The sequence below is a fragment of the Anabas testudineus genome, chromosome 3, assembly GCF_900324465.2.
Source record: "Anabas testudineus chromosome 3, fAnaTes1.2, whole genome shotgun sequence".
In the NCBI taxonomy this organism is placed as follows: Eukaryota; Metazoa; Chordata; class Actinopteri; order Anabantiformes; family Anabantidae; genus Anabas; species Anabas testudineus.
This window is the reverse complement of record NC_046612.1, coordinates 13,252,760-13,277,746: the sequence shown is the minus strand read 5'-3', so window position 1 is coordinate 13,277,746 and position 24,987 is coordinate 13,252,760. Positions and strand designations below refer to the sequence as shown.

General features: G+C 39.7%; 3 protein-coding genes across 4 annotated transcripts; 1 reads left to right on the top strand and 2 right to left on the bottom strand.

Moving 5' to 3' along the window:
• Positions 1–1,150: 1,150 nt before the first annotated feature.
• usp8 (ubiquitin specific peptidase 8) lies at positions 1,151–12,200 on the bottom strand. The gene is made up of 19 exons (XM_026378398.1): positions 12,087–12,200; positions 11,185–11,371; positions 10,607–10,751; positions 10,405–10,490; positions 10,155–10,293; positions 9,403–9,445; positions 8,878–9,043; positions 8,609–8,771; positions 8,356–8,497; positions 7,964–8,250; positions 7,317–7,826; positions 6,712–6,786; positions 6,312–6,610; positions 5,813–6,034; positions 5,515–5,725; positions 4,135–4,371; positions 3,717–3,859; positions 2,883–3,015; positions 1,151–2,702 (listed from the first exon to the last, which is right to left on the bottom strand). The coding sequence occupies exons 2-19, from the start codon at positions 11,286–11,288 to the stop codon at positions 2,544–2,546; spliced, it is 3,264 nt and encodes a 1,087-aa protein (XP_026234183.1). The 5' UTR covers positions 11,289–11,371; positions 12,087–12,200; the 3' UTR covers positions 1,151–2,543.
• A 2,349-nt stretch (positions 12,201–14,549) lies between these two features.
• hdc (histidine decarboxylase) lies at positions 14,550–18,638 on the top strand. Of its 2 annotated transcripts, none has more exons than XM_026379026.1 (12): positions 14,550–14,628; positions 14,779–14,951; positions 15,029–15,142; positions 15,220–15,342; positions 15,439–15,576; positions 15,675–15,818; positions 16,217–16,283; positions 16,391–16,553; positions 16,646–16,736; positions 16,824–16,922; positions 17,080–17,181; positions 17,483–18,638. In XM_026379026.1, exons 1-12 carry the CDS (start codon positions 14,601–14,603, stop codon positions 18,260–18,262), a joined length of 2,022 nt encoding a protein of 673 aa, XP_026234811.1. In that variant the 5' UTR covers positions 14,550–14,600; the 3' UTR covers positions 18,263–18,638. The 2 variants fall into 2 exon arrangements, with proteins under 2 accessions (XP_026234811.1, XP_026234812.1); XM_026379027.1 differs by having other exon boundaries at positions 17,080–17,213; positions 17,483–17,569.
• Positions 18,408–22,840, bottom strand: LOC113174856 (very long-chain acyl-CoA synthetase-like). Its single transcript, XM_026379028.1, has 10 exons — positions 22,254–22,840; positions 21,056–21,265; positions 20,789–20,947; positions 20,394–20,518; positions 19,997–20,191; positions 19,809–19,899; positions 19,522–19,720; positions 19,292–19,389; positions 18,937–19,067; positions 18,408–18,812 (listed from the first exon to the last, which is right to left on the bottom strand). Exons 1-10 carry the CDS (start codon positions 22,732–22,734, stop codon positions 18,639–18,641), a joined length of 1,863 nt encoding a protein of 620 aa, XP_026234813.1. The 5' UTR covers positions 22,735–22,840; the 3' UTR covers positions 18,408–18,638.
• Between the last annotated feature and the right edge of the window lie 2,147 nt (positions 22,841–24,987).

Sequence of the window (24,987 nt, the reverse complement as noted above, 5' to 3'; positions counted from 1 at the left end):
GTTCAAGTGACGGCCCATTAGATATCAAGAATGTACTAATACAGTGCAACAGATGAGCACTATAAACAGCATTAATGCATTAATTAAACAAAAGCGATGCATATTTTATGCACTAACATGGGTTTTATATTATGCAGTGCTTTTCTAAATACCCAGTAGATTTAGGAGAGATTATGTTGTCAGTAATATGAGGTGTAAACTAACAACATCTTAAATCAATGTCGTGTTATCTCCTGCAGGTTCGGTTGTAAGGGGAAGAACCAGGTGAAACTCCGAACAAACGTTTTGTTTTCCGTGAAGCTCAATCTCATCCCGTTTCTTTCCAGCTCAGTGGAGAACATTTCCCATTACTCGTATAGCCTGTATGCAGTTGTGGTGAGTAAACACACACAATATATTAAGAGCCCCAGGAGTGAAAGGTACAGTGAATTCCATCAGTCAATTATGACTGATTAACTAATCAGCAACCGTTTTACATTTAAATGTAAAACTGCTCAAACTGTCATTATTACAAATCTTTTACAGCATCACGGTTTGGATTTTTGTAGTTTACTTAGAATGTGTATAGCAATGAATGTGATACCTGCTTCCCATTTTTTTTAATATGATGCTCGCACACAAATGGCAGCTTTATATCGCGCTGGCCAAAGTAAGAATGCATTATACCAGAATAGAATAATAACAGCATGCATATGAACCCTCTCCTTCTCTAGAACCATACAGGGAACCTGAACATGGGTCACTACACAGCTCTGTGCCGCAGTGCCCTAACCGGGACCTGGCACTGTTTTGACGACTCAGCGGTTATGGAGGTACATGACAGCCATGTGCAATCCCCAAATGCATATATGCTGATGTACAGCCGGAAGCCTTTCCAAAAGCCAAAGATTAATGGCCTCTGAGATGTCCAACCAGAAGATCAGAGCCATCCTTAATGAAGATTAGAACTCCTCATCAGCAGACCTGCATTCAGACGAGGCTTGTTCTCCTGTGGGCTTCTCCATATATGTACTTCAAATAAATTAAAAGATGTAGCAGTGAGTTGTGTGTCATGTTTGTCCACTGTATTGTCTCATAACTTCAGGAAAGAAAGGGCTTCATTCAGCCAGTTAACAACACGCTGCAACACTGAACACTCAGTCACAAACACTAATCTGAAGCAGTTTTAATAAATAGTTGAGTTTTTGAGGTTAATATAATCATTATGTCTGAAACTGTTTTTTTTTTTAGCGCACTGAAGATAAGAAATAAAATTGTCACATACAAGTAAAAAGAAAACAGATTATGATCTCATGCTAGGCAATAAAACTGAAGTGGAGTGTCAAATCCTGTCACCTCAGATCTGTGGTCCATTCAAGGAAAAAAATATCTGTCTACTTTGTGCTTGCTCTTGTCAGTCAGTCGGTCAGTCAGTCAGACAGACAGCAAATGTTGACACAACACACTCTTGTGAAAGCTATTAAGGTAATTTCTCTTCATATTCCCTCAGGTCAGTACTGAGCACAGAAATCAAATCAGACAAATCTAAATTCCAGCTCCTGGAAACTGAAGCAGCATCACTGGTAGAAGATGCCGACTTATCCCGGTAATTATTCCTGTAAATAGTTGTTTGGTTTGAGTATAATAATGTAAAGAGTTAACTATGTGCAACAGAGAATAGAGTCTACAACTAGAAGCTGTCACTAGCTGGACCGAGCAAGACGGACAAGATCTCAGCATCAGGATCATCTTTAAAGCATTCGAGTAGTCGAGTTGAGTAATTAATGTCTGCTGTTAAACACTGTGTTCTACATAAACAACTTAAATTGACTGCATATCGTTTAAGTGCAAAAATGTGGCTAATATGAACAAGCAACAATCTCAAGTCTCTCCTCTCTTTAGAAAGAATGCAAAATTCATCACTCACAGTCTCACCCATCCTCTTTAAGATTATGTTAAACATCAGAAGGCTATAGAGTTCAAACTCCTAGAACACATGTTTTGTTTTCATGAATATGGTCATGCTAATGATGGCTGCTACTTTCAGAGAAAAAAAAAAAATTATAGTTTGGTCACTTAACAGATAAACAACTTGCCCTCGAGTATTTACATTTCTGAATGTGCAACATCAGCATTGGTAGGTATGGACATCTAACTGTTAACCCTGGTGTATACACAGTACAAGAAAGCTGGCAGTCGGCCATCAAATGAGTGCAATGCAAATGAGAGTGAAGAGCATCTGAACCAGCTGTCCCTAGCCCTACAATGCAACCAACAATGAGGAGAAGTCAGAGTAGAAGGAGCATCTGATTAGTCTCTACGTACAGCTATAGGGTCCTCTAGTAGCTCAAGCGTTGCACAGTGTGTGCCTGCTGTTCTCCAGTTCTCCGATCTGGAACAGACAGGATCTTGTAGCCACTTGCTCGAGTACGCCCTCGTGTGCACACACGCGGCTAGTTAACCTGCAACTACTGAGTGCACCAGGTCCTCAGAGCTGTGATTTGAAAAACAAACAAACAAAAAAAACAGCCTGTAGTGTTCTCTCTTAATGTCCTATGGCTCCATTACAAGGTGGAGTAAAACAGGATGTAGGCTGCAGAGGACTTGACAGAGGAGGTGGAGATTTCCGAGACTTCGTGGTCATCAAACTTGTACCAACGCTGTTTTGGGGCATTCTTACAGTAGGCTGTGTAATGTCCGCCATCTAAACCTCCGTAGTGGTTCTGGTAGTGGAAAAAAATAAATGTTTTTATTATACTGTCATTGTATTTTGTGTGAATCTCTTTTTTCATACTTGTTTTTAAGTGTGTTTCTACTATGTAAGCACACAGCCTCGTGGTTTGTTTTTTGTACTGTTTGTAATAGAGACAGTTTGCAATATAATCAATATCACTTCTACTTACAGAAACCCCATAAAGGCTGTATCTCTTCAGGTTCTGTTTGGGTCCAATAACATACTGGGACAGATCCAGATTATCAAGAGGGAAGTCAACAGACGTCTGCAGCTTCTGCTTCCATCTACCTTCATAGGAGAATCTGAAAGAATTACACAGATTGAAGAAAGCAAATGTCAATGTGGTAACACAGTTAGTTAAATACCAAAATTATCAGCCCAGATTCAAATTTCCAAAATGTTATAAATAAATAAAATATTTCCCAAACAGCAAAACTGAATATTGCAAAATTTTAAAATAGTCAGTCAACTGCTCAGGTACAAGTCATCAACTACAAAAAGTCTGTGTCTCAGAGCTTTTGGAAGCAAAGGAGGAATTTTTGTTTGTGAATTGCAACAGCTGCACCTTTATTTCGATCCATATTGACATGATAGCATCACACAGCTACTGTCACCTGCACATTTATGGTGTTCTACTGGACTGAGATCTGAAATATCCTCCACACCATTACACCAGTTAAACCACCTTTCTTTTGCATTCTGATGCTTCATTTGAACTCCAGCAGATCATCTTGGCCACGTCAACATGCCTTAATGCTCTGAGTTGCTATCATTTTAATGTCTGATTTGCTATTCGCTATTAGACTTAGCGTTAATGAGCAGTTAATTATTATTATACCTAATAAAGTGGTTTGTGAGATTATTTTTTGCCATGGAGTAAAACAGGATGTAGGCTTGATATAAAAAATAAATAAACAAATAAATAAAAATGAATTCATATCAGCTACTACATTTCTGGTATTGTGACATCACAATTAAAAAAGAGGTAAAACTTTCTAGAGACCGTTTTAAATGCACCAAGACAATGGGTGGGACCTTCCAGATCTCCAGTTTCTTGGTGGAATCTCTGTTGGCCTTGCAGTGTCTGCAGAACACCTTGTTGTTGTCAGTCAGCCTCTCTTCCTTGGAGAAAAGCCTCAGGCAATCCTACCAACAGATATAAAACATTTAGTTACATATTGCACAGCCAAAAAAGGTGTACTGTACTACTGTTCACTTTAATGTGGATGTGCTGTGCATCATTAAACCTTATGAAAATAGTTTTCCGCTGACCTCAACTATGGATCAGAGTACTGTAAAATAAAGCTTTTCAAAGCACTATGAGTGCTTCAGTAAAGACAAATCTGGCTTGTTCTGACAAGCTGATAAGAAACTGAGAAAACTGACTTCCACTTTTCTGCACATGTTAAAGTCTTATTCACCTGCAGTGAGCACTTGCTGGTGGAGGCCAGGGGCAGAGACAAGTACATGAAGGTCTCAAATGTCCGTGACTTGCGATGGCATGTCAGACATTGCAAAGTAGATTTGAACTGTCCCTGGAACAGTGCAACAATGATGGACTCATTTAGCAGCTTGTGTTTGCTCCAGGCCAGGTCAGCTGCCGTCTGATCATCCAGATGATCGTTTTCCTCCTCCTTGTACCGCTTCCTGTTGTCCGCCTGACAGCAGAGAGAGTAAAAGGACATGATGCAACTGGAGCTCGGTGTTTGATAGAAGATACAGAATACAGTGGTTACAATACGGCAGTTGGCACAAAAAAAAAACAGAAGTTTCTGAGATCCAAACATAGAATTTCTATGTAATACGTTGCGCAATCATTACTATGTAATCTCTGCCAGCTTCATTAACATGCAGTTCAGCCATTTCACTCTCAGTATGAGTGTGCAGGAGAACATGAGGCAGATTAACACTTAAATTAATTAATATTTCTTTAATGAGTCTGGCTGAATTATTGATTAGGCTCAAGAAACAGAATGGACTGGGGCCAGGCCAGCCTTATGGCAGACAGATCTGAACATCACACAAAAGGGACGCAATGAGATGGAGAGTGTGTCATGAGAAATGCATCAGCTGTCTAACCCTAACTGGCATCTCAACCTTTAAATCTGTACAGATAAAATGAGGTGGATGCATTACTTCAACTCAATCGCCAGGTGGAGACAGTTGTAACAGTATCTCCAAGCTCCCTGTTCGTCTAAGAAACATGTCCTCTGATGTTTAAATACCAGAATTCACTAGTAAAAACAATCAAGCTCTGATGTTTTAGGCATATTGAAAAAAAAAAAAACATAAACAACTAGATTAGACATTATCTTTTAACAACTTGTCATGGTTGTTCCTCATTCAAATGCACATGAAGCTGGTAAAATCAGTCTATACAGGCAATGAGGCATGTCTTGGGTCTACATGCACAGAGGTTCTGACAGAGCATCAGACCAGACAGATGCAGACACACCACACTCACACTGCTGCAGGAGGACCAAGGACACACAGCTATTTACTTACTCTCTAATTTGCCATCAAAATGAAACCCAGTGAAAAAACAGAAAGAAGGAAAACGATAAAAGACTAGTTTTTATTGTTAACAGACAAACGTGCAACAATATACAGGGATATTAGAAGGCAAGCCTTAGAGATAATTAACTTACGTAATATTTTTATATTAATATTTATTGCATCCTTTTTCTTTATTTGTAAATGTTTCTCTTTTGTTTCCTTTGCTCCTAGCAGATATTAAAACCTTTAGGTTAAGACATTATTTATGCCATACTGGTGTTTATAAAATAAAAGCGCTGCCCTACCTTGTTGAGGTCCTCGTGGAGCCCATCCATAAGGAACAAGAGCAGCTCCTGAGAGTCTTGCTGGTCGTAGCCAGCAAACTGCTCGTTGATCTTGCCTATGGTAATCTTGAAATCCCGTGGACTGATGCATTTGTACAAACCAGCCCAAAGGGCCTTCATGATCACACCAAACTCCTCGGCCACTTCCCCTTTATGGCCAAGGATGTTTGACCTGGCAGATGGAGAGAACAGAAAAAGATGGTAAAGTTCCCATCGTACCCGATTTATGGAAAGTAATTCCACTTATCTAGGTCCTGACCTGTTGATGTCCTCCAGGTAGTAATTGTTGTTGAAGTAATCGGCCATTGCAGGAGTGTTACACAAGCACTGCAAGATGGAGTTCATGTAGCATGTGTTTCCCAGGTTGCGAAGGCCAGTCAGTGATGCTCCCAGACCTCCAAACGCAGGATTCAGGCTGCGAATTTTGGCAGCTGAAGGCCGCACAATATCCACTTTAGAATATACTTTTGTACTGGCAGGTCTGGCAAACAGAGGAGCACAATGAGAAGATAGCAGACACATTTCTACAGATACGAAACTAAAGCAGAAATACGTACTACATCCAAATGAAACCAACCTATCACAGTTGCTGAAAAATCCTGGAATTAACTGGATGCTGAACTCATTGAGCACATATATCTTTTAATATGCAGTATTACACATTTCAGTAAGTATTATTACTATTATTATTATTATTAAAAGGTGACTTGTGATTATTATATTGATAAACTATATCATAAAATATCTGTCTGCCTTACTTGGTTTCTCTGTTGATGGTGGGTACAACAGCAGCAGTGGTCTGGGCAGTGGCTTTCTTCTGCACCTCCTCTCTCAGCTCCTGGCTGATATCAGGGGAGGAGTACGAGCGCTTCAGTTTAGACTGTTCCCGCTCTCGTTCACAGTTTGTGTCTGGCTCAGCTGGTCGCGGTGGTTTCTGCTTGGCTGTTGGAGGTGTGGATGGTGGGGTCTGGGGAACAGTGACCTCAGGAGGGTACAGGTGGACTCGGTTGGTTGGGGAATGGTAGTATCGGTAGGTTCCTGTCACTGTATCAAGGAACTATACAGAAATGGATAGAGAGTATCGATCTTTTTTCATTCAACCTTTACCTTCAAAAAATCTAAATGATTGAAACTATTTCAGGGTTAAACATCTGTTACCTTCATCCAGCCATCTGGTAGGCCTGGTACACTCCTACCCATTTCCTCACTCCTTGCTCTGGTCAGTGGCTCCCTCTGAGGAAACACACACAGGCTTCAATACCAAGTTCTTAGCAAAAAGAATTCAGAGGTAGTTTAATGGTTAGAGTAAGAGGCAAAATGTGTATTTATAAAGTTGTGAGAGAAATGTCACTGTATGACTAATTTACCAATCATCCTTTGGTGAGGTAGCAGCAATACTAAAAGGGAAAGCTGACCGAATGTCTAGAAACAATAACTGTTTCCAGTTCAACTTCAAGTTTAACAAAGCACAGTAGCATTTATCCATTAAACAGTTCATAATGTGGATCTGGGTCATAAGAATGTTTTTACACCTGCATTGGTTGAATTAAACTCTGGTTTATTTTCCCAAATGAACCTGGGACCACTTCCATTTTCCTTTAGCAGTGTAAACTGCATGTTTACACATGTGGCCTCATTGTCTTTAATAAAGGTTGACTGCGAAGGATTTCACAACTTTCCTTTTAGCCACAGACTTAAGAATCTGATCTAGTTGTGACTAACAAAAGCAGAAACGTTAAACAGTCACTGAAAAGAGGACTCACCTTAATTTCATTAACAATATGGTTGGGAGCAGGTGAATCCAGAGACATACTCTTTGAGGGCATGTCAGAGTTCTGCTCCTTTCCCCTCTTCTCTTTCTCCTCCCATGCCCGGTTCTCTTTCTCTTCTTGTTCTTCTGCCTTCTGCCTTTCCAGTCTCTTTTTCTCCTGTCTTTTCTCCTCCTCTTCCTTCTTTCTCTTCTCACTTTCCTCCCTTTCTAGCTTCTCTTTCAATTCCTTCTCTTTCCGTTCTTTCTCCTGCCTCTCCTCCTCCAAATGACGTTCCTGTAAGCGTTTCTCTTGCTCCTGTCTTGACTTCTCCTTCACTGCCAACACCTCAGAGTGTATCTGACTTTGCTCTTCTTTAGACAAAGACTCGCTGGGCATGAAGGGTGGTTTGGCGGAGCGGTCAGGAATAGCAGGGCCGTTCTGGGTGGAGTCCTTCGCTGTCCCATTCTGGCTGGGCTTAGGTTCATCTGACACCCTTACATTGGGTTTCTTTCTACGGTCAAACTAGGACAAGAAAACAAGAAGATGAAACTAAACGTGACTGATGTTTACACATACTTTAAGTCCAAGTATTTTTATATTCTCTAATCAATATACTTATATTCTCTAAAGCTTAATAGTTATCAGAGTAAACACAATACCTGTGGGAAGGCCTTGGCTGTTGCAGGTGACTGGTTGGATGTCCCTGCTGCAGGTACCTTCTTATTAAGGTCCGGACCAGAAATTGTGGATCCTGTAACAGGGTGGTCGACGGCATCTGGCAATCTGTCTGTAATCATGGAAGTTTTAGATGTCGGGGGTTCTGCTGGTGCAATTCCATTCACTAGCACAGGAGGTGAGGGTTCCTGGGGCTCGGGTGCGATCTCAGGCTCTGGCTGAGGTGGGATCAGAGGTTTTGGTTCCTCTAGAGATGGGTAGCTGAAGTTCACTGTTCAATACACAAAGAACATAAATAAATCAATAAGACTAAATAAAAAGGATAAAGGGATAAAAGGGATAAGGAAGGCTGCGCAGGTGAGAGGGTGACACTCACACTGTGGGAGGGTGCTGATGATATTCTGTCTAGGCGGCCGAACTTTAGCGTTAGTTGTGAACATGGGGTAAAACAAAAGCCAGTTCTCGTAACCCCCCTCCAGCACCAGCGGCTCACTACGCAGGATGGTGAGGCTGTCCCACTGTGGAATACGAAAAGACATTACATACATAATGACATACATAATCCAGCTGTTGCTATTCAAACTAACACACAAACAAACACACACACACACACACACACACACAGTTACCTTATACAGGGCATCTTTGAGGCTCTGCAAGGTTGTGCCCAGTGTAAGATCAGTGACAGAACTGAACCAGTCCAGCAGGACGATGTAGTCCACAAATCCTCTTCGCTTCCAGTGCTCTTTGGAAATCTCAGGCAGCTTTGTCTCAATCTGGTTCACAGTAATTCTGAGAAGTCATGACAATCCAGTTGAGATGTGGCAACATTTTTCATTCTTTTGTAAACTTTAAAAAAAACTTTACCAAGGTATTAAGGTTCAAATCTCATTCTCACCCTGGGCTAATGGCCTCATCTGGCACGCTAATGCAGGTCTGGGCTGGCACCTGAATGTGAGACTCCTCAAAGTCTCTGTGACTGCGGGCATCCATGACAATTATTGTAATCGTCTGGTCCTTCATCATGTGAAAAAGTTTCTCAGCTGTGATCCCACCAGCTGGAACTGCAGTTATCAGACAAGATCATCAAAATAAAATCACAGAATTTCACTGATTTCCTAAACACATGAACAACCGTTTTTAGACGCTAGAATCCTGAAACCAATTTTTTAATCAGTCTAGAAAACCATGTCAAATACAAAACCAACAGTTTGGTGATGCCTAAATTTCTTACTGCTTTACCCTGACTTTAAGGAAAAAGTAAAAAACAATTGTGTCAAAAATACATCCCAAGTTTAAAACGATTATTAAGATTAATAATAATAATAAAAGCAGCACACTGCTTTTTTATGGGGTGATTTTCACCAATATTTCATAAAGGATTATAAAAGGATGGCAGACATTTTTGTGTTTCTCTATTTACCTTTTGAGGTTGCATTCTTCAGTTCATACTGCTCACCTTTTACCTGACATACAAACACAAAGAAGAACTGGTTAAACAGTCATCTTGGTATCATGTCTTAATATATAAAATATATAATAATATTTATATGTTCTTATATTATGTTTTCGGGTTGCCCACCCATCAGCCCATCTATACTATTCTTGTAGACGTGATATATCAACAACACCTTTCAGAGAATTTCTTCAAATTTGGCACAAATGTCCACATTTTGGCGATCAAGAGTCAAAAGTCATGGTCACTGTGACCACATGTGAATTCCAGAGAATGTGAAATCTCAGGAATGCCCTAAGGGAAATTTAACTGACTTTAACTGAATTTAACTTTTTAGCATGAGTCTGGACAGACATACATGTAAACTATAACTTCACTAGTTGGCACAGTTATACACCAGCAATGCAGTAATTTAAGTTAATAATATTAACTTGACTGATTCCAACTGGCTTAATTTAAATATTTCTAAAATAACTGAATTATAAATTCAATATATTGTTATTACTATTTATTTCTATTATAATGTGCTTTATAATGACTGATAAAGGCAGAGAAAAAAGTTTAAAAGCTTAAATCAGGTTTCATAGGGCACAGAACAATGTGCAATCTGAACATCCAGTTTAAACATTTACCACTTATTCTCTGCTACAGGTTTTGTGATCATCACTGAAGTTAGCTTAACTTTAAATTCTACAATCATTGATTATTTGACATTTTACCTTTTTGTTGTCCTCGCTTACTGATGATGCTTTTGGAGAGGCTCGACCCCCGTCTTTCTCTGTTATTTCCTCTCGCCTTTTTTTCTCCTCTTGTCTCTCCCTCTCCTCAAGTTTTTTTCGAACCTCAACTTCCTCATACCTGTGTACAGATTAAGAGTAAAACGCTTTTATATACCCTTGCTCTGATGTCCTATTGTGTAGCCATGCATTAATTATGTGTGTCCAATTTCAAACAACCAAAAACAGTAACCTGAGTTTAAGGCTTTCAGAGAGTTTCTCAGCTTCTTCAATGGCTTTCTTAAAGCTGGTTGGCCCAAGCATTGTCATGTAATACTCCTTTGTGCAAAGGAATAGAAAAGAGTTACTGCGAATTCTTCATACATTCTAACTCGTCAGCAAGTCTTTGAATCAGAAATAGTGCACTTTTAGCTTATTGATAACTATGAACTTACTGGTTGCTGTTTGAAGTCTGGCCTTTTCTTAATGATGTCATATACAGTTAAATACTTCATGTACAGCACATAAGCTTTCTCCTCATCTCTGTCCAGGCGACACTCCTCTGCCGCCTTGAAGATTTTGCAGGCACTCTGAACATAGCTGCAACACAGAAAATTTAAGAAAACACAACAAAACACTTTCAACACTGTGTATTTGCAATGTCATTGATTCCACTGACTTTCATCCCTCTTTCCCCTCACTCAGTGATGCTAAAAAAGTGCTTCCACTGTTATGAGTGTGTTTAAAGTTAATTATATCACATATGTGTCACATATGTCATACTGCATTAATACCACAAAACATGAATAAACTATTAGTCAATAACTAGATTAAAAGTTATGTATATAAAATGTTGGCAGCAACTGTCATGTGATAATAAACAATTATTCACTTCAGTCATTTCTTATTCTCTTTCATCCATTTGTTCTTGCAAGACTAACAATGAAATGCATTCAAATGTGACGATTTAATGCTGTTTTATCATAATCAACCTAAAGTGAATGTATTATAATTCTGGTGTAATTGGTGTTACCTTCTTGTGCTTGTCTTCTCTGGCTTAACTTCAGCCTTTTTGTTCAGGTCACCCAGAGATGTGGACAGGTACAGCTCTTTGACCCCTGTGGATACTGCAGGCATCTTGGCGGGTGTGATCAGTTATGGCTCACAGGCAGAGAACCAGTTAGTGGTGTACACAAGCTGCGGACATCTCTGGAAAATGTCTGTGACAGTAAAATAAAGTAAACACACCCTGTTCAACTATGCCTGCTCTACAAAATAACGTTAGCTAACACTAACACTAACACTCCAGCTCCTGCTACAGTTCAGCTACAAATATCAGTAGCTTAACGTGTTGAAAGAATTTCGTTTAACTGTTTAACTATCGTTATGAGTTTAAAACAGATCTTAAAATTAAGATACGGAAAGCTGAAAACATAACATGTTTATGCTAAGTTACGTCTACCTCTATCTGTTAGCGCATTAGCTAACAATAGTCCGCTTGTGGTTGTGTTCAGCTGGTGTAGGACATGTCAACATTGGCGACAACAACAAAAATAGTTTTCCGGCTAACGTTAGCCGCAACCATCAGCCTTGACTGGACTGTCTGCTGCCCAGTTAACTGACAACTCAATTCAATACACAGCATAAACCACCCACTGGTTTGAAACAAACACCAATATGTTCATTAAATGTTAACTTAGCTTCGTAACCTTTCGAGTTTTAGCTAGCCAGCTAGCTACGTTGGTTAGCAAGCTATGCTCTGAGCTCACGCAGTTAACTAAACGCCAGGCTAGCTACAGGAGGCTATTTAACAAGCTATGGCACAGGTAGCTAAAGCTATAATCAAAAACAGCCGTAAGGAGATGTCATCAAGTCATACCACCCACGTATATAGAGGCGAATTATTTAACTGCACAACGTAAACCTAAAAATTACCTATTTCTGATCCGTTGCTTGGACTTTGGCTACTTTTTTGACAGCTGATTCCTGATTCCTTGTTCCTCTTCTTCTTCTTCTTCTCTTTTTTTTTTTGTGCAGCCACTGCTGCCACCTACTGGAGCATCATAGCACTTCAATTATTTACCAGGGACAATTCAATTAATTATTAGTTTTCACCTGCAATCAGTGCATTCTAATGTTAAACAACATTAAAACACAAATAAATGAAATAACTAGATGAAAACCACATAGAGAAACAGGCCAATACTGCATAGTCACACATAAGCATTCAAAGATATTGCATTATAAATAGAATACATTACTTTTGTCAGCACTTCAATATATCAGATATCATGTTTACACAGTTGTTTATCCAGTAACCAAATTCTCAGTTTAATTAGTTTTCTCCTTTATTGACCTTCACATGACACAATGTGAAATCCTAAATAACGCTAAAGTACTTTTTTAGCACTGTGACAAATAGAATATTAGAATGGGTATAAAACACTCAGAGGAGCAGGTCCTATGCACAACTTTGTATTTTAATAGCTTTTTGAAGCACTTTTTATGCATACCTTTAAGTGCTGCATGGATTAAAGTGAAAGACCATAGTAAAGAGAGAGAAATGGTGTTGGAGGAATGCCGCTCTAACACTCACACACCTCCACACCTTCATTCACATGGTCTCATCATGGTTAGTAAGTCTCTTCCACTCCAACTCTGTCAAACTCTATCCAATATTCTCTTTTTATGAATTGCTTCTGACTTTTGGTTAAAATTACTAAGCCCATGGATTTATATGTGATAGGCTGACGTCATGTTGCTGTTCGAGCTTGTTGAATAAAATCAACAGAATAGGATCCATCATGAACACTGACTTTGATGTCACAAGCCAGAGTACGAACTTCAGTTGCGCAATTAGGATTAAACCTCCTTTCATCAGGCTCAGGCTCCCAGACATAAAGGCACACAAGGCGCACAATAGTCACTGTGTACTCTGCTCCATATCACATAACACTTATTTCTGTATTACACTACACACACAATTACCACTAGTAATTGCGTGCTGCTGGGCTTCCTGCCTTCAGTCAGATCAAAAGTCAGTGTAGCTCTGATTTAAAGAAGTTGTTGGTTTAAGTTCAAATGTGATTCACAGCATGTGAAAGAATAAACTTTTAAATCACGTAGAATGGAAAAATCATAGTGTCCATGGTTTAAAATGTGATTAGTTTACAGCAAACTTGATAGTTTGGAATTTAGATGCAATGGAGACTGTAGTAGAAAGTGTCCAATGTGTTAAAACATTTAGTTGTTTTAATCCAGTATACGATGCATGTGAAGAAATAAAAGGCAAAAACATACATTAAAAATTATACTGGTTATTACAGGTGTTGGACAAAAACAATATTTAAAGTTTGTCCAGTGGATCAGCTGTGTGATTTAATTAATAATATACAACATGAACAGTAAAAAATCTGATTTTTTTTTACATAAATTAACAGGACTACTGTACGGTTTCAAATGGCTTGAACAAACATCCTCTGGTTCTTTATTAGTTTCACTGAGTCAGTAGAATGATTTGATTGCCTCATCATCTCTTTGCAATAACACTGATGTGTGCTTAGCATGTTTGAATTATGCGTCTAACCACTAGCTTCCCCAGATACAGAAGAGATATAGTACATCGAGTACAATGTACAGTAAACAGTACAGCGTGGGAACAGTCCAGGTGGTGCTGAAGCTTTTGTCTGAGTTTAAAAAGACAGCGATAAACCATAATATCGATGAGTTTCCCCTCATCATACCATTTACTTTACCTGTGTGCTAATTAATTTTTTTAATGTCCCCTGTACTTGACCTCTCTAACAGTCTGTGATGAGTCATCGCCTAATATAAATATTTATTTGCAGTCAAAAAGAGGAAATAGCAGAGAATGGTAACTGGTTGCCACCCGTGACGAAAATATTATTGTTGTTTTTACCATCTGAGAGGACAAAACTGTTTTAAAAGTGTATTATTTAAGTATAATTACTCAATGCAATCCAAGTTCTTACTAAACATTAATGATTTTAGTCAAATATTCAGATCAAACCTTAAATATACTGAACAGAATTGTTTGATATCCTTAGATGAGTAGATTGGTAGATTGAGGCACTTATACCGAGCCTGGTCCATTAATTAATATGTTAAATGTTAATAGAATTATTATGTGAAATTGCAGTAGTTTTAAAAGATATACTTGATATATTTCATAATGCATAACATTTTTCCAGATAGAGAGAGATGTACAGTTTACTGTTCATTGGTATCAGAGTACAGTAAATCTTTAGTACAATTGTAGAGTCAGTGGGTTAGAGCGTTTGTTTTGTGGTTTAAGTGCGTCATTAAGGGCGTGTTCCTCTGAGCAGGGTCTATATAGTTGTGTGATCTCTGCTACTGAATACACAGACCACCATTGCTGTTACCTGTCACGGCGAATTAACTCAAAGACTCCTCATCTTAAAAAAAACAATGCAGGCTGAGGAATACAATCGCAGAGGTAAATATAGGTTCTATTTTACAGTTTTAACTCACTGTGTCTTTTACGTGTTTCACTGCCAATAATAACAAATTATAAGTAGAATAAACATGTATAACACATTTTAATAGGAATATGATTCCAGCTGTTACAATGTCTGTTACTGATCAGGTAAGGAGCTGGTGGACTATATCACACAGTACCTGGGCTCCATCCGGGAGAGGAGGGTGATTCCAGATGTGAAGCCAGGATACATGAGGGAGCTTCTCCCTGACGCTGCACCAACTGAGCCGGAGGACTGGGAGAGTATCTTCAATGACATCGAGAAAGTCATCATGCCGGGAGTAGGTTCCTACTGTCACTTATCATCATATTAGCAATTTGAAAGCATGACAAGAAACCAAGTTTTTCTTTTTCCCAGGTGGTTCACTGGCAGAGTCCTCATATGCATGCCTACTATCCCAGTCTGACTTCATGGCCATCTATGCTCGGAGACATGCTGGCCGATGCCATCAACTGTGTTGGATTCACTTGGGTAAGCAGGGAACCCGCACTTTTCCCTACTACACTTCCTAGAACACATTCATTCCTGATAAATCATATTCTCTGCAGGCCTCTAGCCCAGCATGTACAGAGCTCGAAATGAATGTGATGGACTGGCTGTGTAAAGCTCTAGGGCTGCCCTCCTTCTTCCTGCATCACCATCCAGACAGCAGAGGTGGAGGCATACTGCAGGTTTGCAACACCCTCATGCATACAGTTTAGTATTTAGTGATCTCTGTGGTACCTGGGAGCTTATTCTCTTCCTCTTCTACTTGACTCTCCTGTTAGAGCACAGTCAGTGAGAGCACTCTCGTTGCCCTGCTAGCAGCCAGAAAAGACAAAATTTTGCAGCTGCGAGCGGAGCTCAACCAGGACGTGGATGACTCGATCCTAAATGCAAGACTGGTGGCCTACGCTTCAGATCAGGTCAGTCTTATCACTTTTTATGCAACTGTGAGCTGAAGATCAGATATCAATCAGATAAAATGCGCGAAGAAACTGATTTGGAGTAAATGTTGTTATAGGCCCACTCCTCGGTTGAGAAGGCGGGTCTGATCTCCCTGGTGAAGATCAGGTTTCTTCCCACTGATGAGCAGTTGTCTCTGAGGGGAGACACTCTGAAGCAAGCCATACAAGAGGATAGGAGGAGGGGACTGGTCCCTTTCATGGTAGGTATTGACACTGGGGGATTGGTCGTATCATGAGGGTTTAGTGTTTTTCTTGTTTTATGCAACAATGAAAACATTCACTACTGTATTTCAGAATAATGTCATATACAATTATATATGCGTGTCAGGAGAAAAGTCACTGCAGGCCACTACTTATGATACCTTCATTTTTAAATAATAAAAAAATAATAATTTTAATAATTGCAAATAGCTTAACGTTCACTGTCACAGTATAATGAAACAGAAATAATAATAAAATAAGAAATGAGCTAAGAAATGAATGATTTAAATGAAATGAAAGAAAAGAAACGGTCGGTGGTATCCTATAAATATTATATTTGACGAGCTAAATAAGAATAAATGCATTAAATATTACATTTCCTTTCTCTGTTATTCAGCTGTGTGCAACTTTGGGAACCACAGGAGTATGTGCCTTCGACAAGCTGTCTGAACTGGGGCCAGCGTGTACGTCTTCAGAATTAATACCAATAATGTGTTTATATAAGCAAATGTTGTGCAGTCCCATGCAGGTGCATCAGGAAAGTCATTAGGAGTGTTTGCAATATTTGCAGGTGCAGAAGAGGGACTGTGGCTCCATGTCGATGCTGCTTATGCTGGATCAGCCTACTTCTGTCCTGAGCTGCGCTGGTCGTTGGAGGGCATTGAATTTGCCGACTCTTTTGTCTTCAACCCTTCCAAGTGGATGATGGTCCATTTTGACTGCACAGCTTTCTGGTGAGTGACCAACACTGAAGTTTTACCTTATATCTCTACACACGTTTCTACCTCTAGAGAGAAAAAATATATTTTGAACTTTGTTTTCTCAGGGTGAAGGATAAATATAAGCTTCAACAGACCTTCAACGTTGATCCTGTTTATCTCAGGCATGAAAACTCGCAGGCAGCCACTGACTTTATGGTATGATAATGTTATGTCTCCACAATTTAAATATTCAACCTTCACTGTGGATTATTTCATCCAATACCTTTTTTTACTCCTGTCCAGCACTGGCAGATTCCCCTCAGCCGACGTTTCCGTTCTCTTAAACTCTGGTTTGCCATGCGCTCCTTCGGACTGAAAAACCTTCAGGCTCATATCAGAAATGTAAATGTCACTGAGCTGTCTTTGTATCATCCAATTAAGGAACTAGAACTGAGTTTGAGTGTTTTTACAGAAGGGAAAATGTGTTAATGTGAAACAGATTTTAATATTTAAAGTTTAAGAATTTCAGAGGCCTATTTTTTTTTGTGTTGTTTTTTAGGGGATTGAGATGGCAACGCTCTTGGAGTCTCACATAAAGAGTGACCCAAACTTTGAGGTTCCTGCTGAGCGGCACCTTGGCCTGGTGGTCTTCTGTCTGAAAGTACAAAGCGCTAATCCGTTCTATCTATAACAGTGAGCTATAAAAATGTTTGTTTGGTCAGCTTTTACCAATGTGCATGTGTTCCTCTGGCTAATCATTAGTGAGATGTACAAATGTCACAGTCACACCTCGTTCAAAGGTTTTTGAACAAGGTAAAGTTGTTTTGACAAGCACAGGTAAATGGAAGATCAGTGTCAGTAGTTACTAAATAGATATGAACCACTCATCTGAGGTTTAAATAAAAATGCTTAAGTTCCAGGACGTTTAATGTCATTTTTTATGAATATTTTTCTTATTCTAGGGAGGAAATGCGTCAACCCAGGAGCTGTTGAGGAGACTGACCCGATCAGGCACCATGTATCTCATTCCTGCAGACATTCACACCAAGCGTATCATACGATTTACTGTGACCTCACAGTTCACTACCGCAGATGACATCCTGCGGGACTGGAGCATCATTTCCAAAACAGCTTCCACTCTTCTGGCTGAGACACAGTCTGTGAACAATGCAGACCAAGCAAAATCAGAGGAAGATGAAGTTATAGGAGCTGCAGAAAACCAACACCCTGACTCAGACAACAGGTCTGGTGAGAAAGCAGATGCTGCCTCCATGCTGGATAAAGCTCAAGTGGAGCTGTGGATTGACAAAGCTTGGACTCGATCCAGAAGACCAATGCGTTCTCTTAGCTGCAACAGTGAACCTCTGCCTTACACTTACGTCGGGCCGCTGTCCGGCTACGACTTTGAAACAAGACCTAGTATTAAAGATGCTGCAGGTGTTCTCCCCACACCAACGACGACAGGATCCGGTGCTATGCTCACGATTACAGAGAGCCCTTCGAATCTTCTCAGTAAACAGGCACTAAAAAAGCTGACCAAGTTCTACAGCGTACCCAGTTTCTGCAACCAGTGGGTGCAGTGTGGTCGGCACCAGCTCTGCGGCCCCCTGAAGGTTTCGCAGGCAGCTCAAAAACACTTGTCCTCCACCTGCAGAAGAATGAACTGTATGGCTTCTCCTCCTGTAGCTAACACAGCTCCCTCACCTCCAGTGGAAGCTGTCACTGCACCTACGCTCCTGTAATGATCCTGAAAGCGGTTACAGTAGTCCAAGCAATTAACTACTGCACTGGCCATGTTGGACCTGAGCCAGTTCCAGTCAGTTGTTGGCAAACTCAATGTCAATATCTAACGTGTCAATGATTTCTGATGGCTCTGCTCATTTACAATCATGTTTTTAAAATATTTTTATTAAAAAGTATTTCAAACTAAATTAGATTCCTTGAAATATTTCAGTACACAATATTCCACTCAGAAGTTAAAGTACTTCATAAAATGTGCTCCACAAAACACTCAATGTGCAGCTTATTTAGCATTATTCAGAGTCGTGTATCAATCAATATCTAACAATCACATGTACATTTTAAGGTTCACAATTCTATAATAAACACTGAACTCATTCACAGCCTTATTCTTCCCTCAGCAATGGAGTTAAATATCTCCTGGGTCATGGGTATGTAGCCCTTATTTTCCTCCAGGTAGAGCAGAGGGTCCCTGATGACGGCAGGGTTGAAGCCCTCCTCTGCCAGATTCATCTTCATTTGTTTAAACGTTCCAGTCACTGTCAGAGAATCCTGCCAGAGTAAATAAACGGTTATGTAAGACACTGTCCGTCCAAAAGAAAGGTCACACACATATTTTGTTGGATCACCTTTAGCTTTGATTAGCTATGATTACAAAGTGCCGGGCTTTGTTTACCTGTATGCGAATGAAGCGTGGTCGTGCATAGCTGGGGAGGCTGTTTTTGACATGTTCATATGCAGCTTTGCTGTCAAAGTCCATGTTTTCCTTCAGTTTCAGCGATGCCATTCCAATTCTTCCCTCGTGTCCTTATCAAGACAAAGACAAATCATTTCAGGACGTGAATATACACATTTTTATAAGTAGCTTTTACAGTGTTTCATACGGTGGTAGTTCTGAAGTTATCTATTTCCCAAAGGTTAAAACACCAAACAGGGTCACATTTAGGAGATATGCTGTTCAATAACTGTTATCTCATGATTTATGTCATTTATAAATCATAAATCATTGATAATAATAATGTCATTATTACCTGGCACCTTCACACCATAGACATTAGCCTCCTCAACACAGTCCACCATGAGCAAATGATCAGCTACCTCTGTGGTTGCCACATTTTCTCCTTTCCATCTGTATAAGAGACATACATAGATCTTTTTCTAACCAGTTGACTTGTGATAGTGTCGTCTAAAGCAGTGCGTGAGCCTTTTGACTTTATTATTATTGACATTTCAGTTTGTCCAGTTTGTTTCACCCACACACCTGAAAGTGTCTCCAATGCGGTCCTGAAAGAAGACAAATCCCTCACTGTCTATCTTTAGAAGGTCACCACTGTTAAAGTAGAGGTCTCCCGTCACAAACACATCTCTCAGCTTCTTCTTCTCCGTCTGCTGCTTGTTCTTGGCATAGCCGCTGAAAGGTGTCCTTTCTCCGATCTTTGCCACCAATAAACCAGTCTCCTCTGGGGGGAAATTATCAGGCACAAGGTACAGGTTAGAAGGAGCCAAAAGGTCAAGAGAGAGCCGTATTTCAGCAGGAGATGGACTCACCTTTAGCGACTTCAATACAAAATCCTCTGGAGTCTCTGACTGGCTCCTCTTTCTCTGTGTCGTACCTTATGAGGGCATAGGGACATCCCATCTGAAACATAGTTCAACACAATGAATCCTGCTCATTCACCTTATTGTGCTAAATGTTGACCTCTTCAAAATTAAAACAAAACCTTTTCTCCTCTTACTTTGTGCAGGAAATGCTCTTTGCCAATCGCTCCAATTTTCCCAATATAGTTGACAAAGCCAACATTTCCTTCTGTGGCTCCGTAGCATTCACAGATATGAATGTCCCCGAACCGCTGTAGGAATTCAGCCCATGTGTCGGCCCTTATTCCATTCCCCAAAGCCACTCGGACTTTGTGATCTTTGTCGTTGTCTCTCTAGAGGAGAGTGAAGGAGAGATGAGCCTGGGATAATAAACACATTATGCCCACCTTTGGTTTAAAGTACAAACAGTGAGTCGGACTGCTGCAGGTGCTGGTTGTTTATTATGATGATAATAAAACATATTTTAGTGTCACTGCCTTAGACTTTATGAGTTATGGCCTTATGTGTTTTGTGTAATGTAAAAAATAGGTTTACCTTTGGTGTGTTGCAGAGGTAGCGCATAATTTCTCCTATGTACTGAATGATGGTCACATTGTACTTCCTACAGTCATTCCAGAACTGGGATGCAGAAAACTTACGTCTTAGAACAACGGTGATGCCTACAAATGAAGAGATTACAGCAATATTTAACCTTGCACTCAGGGTTCAGACTGTTGTAAACGCATGAACTTGAGGACTTTGACATGCAAACAGGAAAAATCTGAGCCAAACTGCCTGTTATTTGAGGTCATATACCAGTTAGTTTAACCTTTAATAAACGAAATGTCATCATCGGGATCTAGCATGGGAATCATATTCTGTAGTTTTATGATGCTTTTGCAGCATACTGTAAAGTAGATTGGATTTTATGTGAAAAACTCATGTATTACCTCTTTCTATGGCTCCACAGAGTCCCATCAAAAAGGCAGAACTGTGGTAAAGAGGCAGGTACACGTAGATGATATCGTCTGAGCGTACGCCAGCAATAGTCTGCAGAAAAGATGCCATCCATAGCCTCTCGTGGTTTATTACAGCTGCCTTGGGAAGCCCTAAAAGATAAGATATTTTTATTTCTTCTCCTTCTGTCACCCGAGGCCTGCGCGCTAAAAATGCAAACACAGATAAGAGGTGAAGGTCAGATAAACCTGTCAGATTACCTGTGGTTCCTGAGGTGTAGATGTACAGCGCGGGACTCTTAAAGTTAATGTTGGCCCTCAGATGACGCGACAGAGGCTGGTCTCCGGCCTGCTGAATTTTATCAGAGAGGCTTTCAATGCCCTCGACATCACAGTTCTCACTTAGGATGAACACTTGGATGCACTGCTGTTTCAAAGAAGGCAACACCTCCTCTACAGCTCCTTTTAGGTCTGAGAGAGACATAGAAAATACAGTGGAAAGACAAGTGAAACATGAGGAGACTGCAGTCACTCACATGTTGTCTTTACTGTATGTTTTGGACCATTGTTGCACTGAAAAGATAACTCATCCCCAGCATGCTGGTTAGAGTTCAACATTTTATGCCTTGCCAAAAATGGTTATGGGGGGGGGGGGGTGTTCAGAGACTTCCATGTGACCTTTTGATATCTTTTATTCCTTTTTCGCCAAGGGAGTTCCAGGACTTGTTGGTTTGAAGCAAGTGCTAAATTTTGAACTAGTTCTTTGTGTTTTGACAGCCAAAGAACTGGACCTCAGCCAGGATATCTGGTCTGTCTAGAATTAAGAAGTGATTGTGTCGGGGGCTGGACTATCATAACCAACAAGATTAAGGTTTTATTGTAAAGATAATAATGGTAAAGCAGAGTTGATAATAATTAGCTGCTAACAGCTAAACAAAACGTGTGTGTGTGTGTGTGTGTGTGTGTGTGTGTGTGTGTGTGTTGCTAAACTATACCCAGTGTGCCCCTATGCAATTGCCTCCGAGAGCCTCAAATCTTCTAGACACACAAAAGAAAAATTAAAGCAAAAAGAATACATCTGACCACAATTTGGAGCGGTGCACACCAAGCCTTAGTACTAGGGAATGAGTACTTTTAAAAGCCCATATAAACTACACTGTATTTGTCATGTCATCTTTAAAAAGAAATGACTTTAAGTGTCACATATGTCTACTCTAATTAGCACATGTGGAATAAATGCTCAGACTAATTACTAAAGTAAAAGTATCATTTAATATATAAATATATAACTCTGCACTCACATGTCTCATGAAATGTTGAATTACTTCTTTGGATTAAAAGTTAACTACTGTTGAACTGGCGTCTGACAACATCACTGACAAACTCACTTGGCACACTTGTAGTCACACTACAGCAATAAACAAGCATCCAATGCACTTCACAGTGGAGGATTCCTTACCAGGCCCAGCGATCAGGACCCTGGCCTCACAGCAGGAGAAGCAGTGCAGCAGAGATTTGGATCTGATGTTGTAGTTGAGCAGAGAAGCTGTGCATCCCAGCTTTGCCAGCGCCAACCAGAGCCACACAAAGCGCGGCTCGTTGCCCAGGAACAAGGCCACAGTGTCGCCCTCCTTCAGGGCGGCATGTTGCGACAGAGCTCTGGCCACTTTGTTGCTTTCTTGGTCGGCCTGGCGATAAGTGTAGGAGCTGTCCTCGAAAACTAGAAACTGTTTATCCGGCTGCCTCGCTACGCTGTCCAGAAAACGATCCAAAATGCTGTAACACGGTTTCCCCTTCTTGAACTTGTTCAGGCGCAGAGCGATCTGAATGGTGGTGAGCGCGTAATTGACATCGTCAAAGAAATGAGGGTTTCTCCAGCAAAGCAGCAAAGGCGCAAGTGCCAAACCTGCAAGAGTGGCGAGGAGGATAGAAACAAGCATCCTAAGGCGCAATCCGTGCGTCCTGCTGCTCGAAGAGTCTCCCAGAGATCAGGGATCAGGATTCAGGGAGAGTTGATGGTTCATCCACTCAACACGGAGCGATGGAGTCAACGCCTCCTGAACTTTGAACGATTTCCTGCTGCGGGGTTGAAACGAAACATATCACTGTTCAATAACGAAGTTTCTGTGCCAGGGATGTTTATTTGTTGTTGTTCTTGTCGAGCATCTACAATGTGTTATCACGTTATTGGAAATCACGCAACATTATCAATACTGCAATGTCCAGATGACACCAGACTGCACTGTTTAAGTATGTAAATATTAACTCAATGATTGACACATGAATTAAATATTTAAAATGCTGAAATCATTGCAACAGGTCATCAGCTCTAGTAGTGACTTTATTGTGTTATTATTATTATTTATTGTGACTCTAAGCAAAGTCTCCAAAATTCATTCAATTAGGCTAATTCCTGTTTCCATACTGTACTTTCACCCCACTACAATTATTTATAATGTTACTTTTCAAAATATGATAAATAAAAATCAATTCAATACTTAATGGCCTTAGACAGTAAAATGTTTTTAAGGTCATTAAAATAGGCTCAATCATTACCAATATTAAAGGGATTTACTCATAATTATAAACTTATTATAATTAGAATAAATATAAATAATACAATAATTATAACTCATTCTAAATCTACAATCATATGGAATAAACCATTCTTTACAAAGAGCACTTTTATTTTTGTTACTTCCAGTATCTTTGTTCCTTTGCAACATTTTGAATGCAGGACTTTTACTTGTTTTTCTACAATGTGGTAGTAAAAATACTAAAATCATTGCTTTATAGCACAGTTTGGACAGGACAGTAACAGTAATTTAGGTTCGTTGACCTTTAGAGTAAAGTTAAATTAAAGATTAGTGTCCCCGTCTTCTTTTATCTAAAGGAACTAAACAGACCATAAAAAATAAATCTAAATCATAAAAAAATGATTGAGAATGTGTCTATTACACTACGATTGCACAACAGTGCACTTTTCTGAGATTATTCTGTGATATGCCTATAAAATATTCAACCCACTTTTATTTTTTTACAACTTTAAATCATGGTCTGTTTAAACTGTCTTTTCTAACAATGGTCAACAGAAAAAAATTAACTGAAAACAAAGTGATCAATATGAATTCTATGAACAAAACAGAAAATAAGTGATTGCATAAGTAATCACCTCCTTCAATGTGCTTTAGAAGTAATTAAAGCATGGAGCCTGTGTGGATTGGGCTCAATCACCTTTGCACATCTGGACACTTGTTCCTATTGTACTTTGCAAAAGTGCCAAAGCTATGTCAGGTAAGCTGTCATGGAGATTGTGAGTGAACAACCCTTCCCTTGTTGTGATGTTGTGCAGTTGTTGGTTTACACCAATCATAGCATCTAGTCTGATGCTAAAACGCTCAGTTTTTGTCCTGTCAGACCGTAGAACTGTTTTTGTGGACGTCATAGTCTCCCAGGAAAACTTGGGCCTTGTAAATCATTAGAGTACTGTAACAACGGTGGTTTTTCTTTCCCTTAATAAAAATTCTTTTCTTTTCTTGCTGTCTTTTTACATTCACACACCAACTTCAGGTTTTTCTGGTTGGAAAACTTTCTGTTGCCATGACTCCACGTCCACATAACTTCTCCTGGATGACTGAGAATCTTTACTGACCTGAAACTTAATAGTTTTAATCATGGGAATTTTAAGGGCTGAGCATTGAAGAAAAATGTTGCCTATATAAGTTGATAATAAATATAAAAGGATGCTATAAAGTATGTTATAAGGACAATCATGTCCACATACATCCATTGTTATGTTTTTTTTTTTGTTTGTTTGGGTCCCTACTGTACCTCCATCTAATCTTGATTTTAATAAACAAAGTTAGTAATGTGCGTTCAACTTGTTGACAACACCACGGGGATGTGTATTTCTATGTTTCAACATAACAATGTCATTAGCAATAAAGAAATAGTTTCCATTTTCTGTGAATGAGCACTTTTGGGATTAGCAGGTCTGAAAGCAACACCAAACCATTGCCCATCATCCATTTCAGGATAAACAGGGGAACATTCCTGCAGAAACCAGATGCAACATCAATCTACATGTAGTTGGTGTCATTTTCAGGTGCCCACTTAAATTTGTTCAACATCTCAGTCTATATAAAGTAGTCTAGTCCTATACAGTATATCCCAACTTCACCGAGGACACAGGC

Bases quoted from the DNA above. Each gene is read 5' to 3' on its own strand.
- hdc (XM_026379026.1), top strand. From the start codon at position 14,601: ATGCAGGCTGAGGAATACAATCGCAGAG. The intron at 16,284-16,390 runs GTACGTCTTCAG...CAATATTTGCAG, and splicing joins GTCTGAACTGGGGCCAGCGT to GTGCAGAAGAGGGACTGTGG. The intron at 16,737-16,823 runs GTATGATAATGT...ACTCCTGTCCAG, and splicing joins AGGCAGCCACTGACTTTATG to CACTGGCAGATTCCCCTCAG.
- usp8 (XM_026378398.1), bottom strand. From the start codon at position 11,288: ATGCCTGCAGTATCCACAGGGGTCAAAGAGCTGTACCTGTCCACATCT. The intron at 8,251-8,355 runs GTGAGTGTCACC...TGTATTGAACAG, and splicing joins CATCAGCACCCTCCCACAGT to TGAACTTCAGCTACCCATCT. The intron at 2,703-2,882 runs GTAAGTAGAAGT...TTCCACTACCAG, and splicing joins ACAGCCTTTATGGGGTTTCT to AACCACTACGGAGGTTTAGA.
- LOC113174856 (XM_026379028.1), bottom strand. From the start codon at position 22,734: ATGCTTGTTTCTATCCTCCTCGCCACTCTTGCAGGTTTGGCACTTGCG. The intron at 19,390-19,521 runs GTGTGTGGGTGA...TCTCTTATACAG, and splicing joins CGCATTGGAGACACTTTCAG to ATGGAAAGGAGAAAATGTGG. The intron at 18,813-18,936 runs GTAAACAAAGCC...TTACTCTGGCAG, and splicing joins CACGCTTCATTCGCATACAG to GATTCTCTGACAGTGACTGG.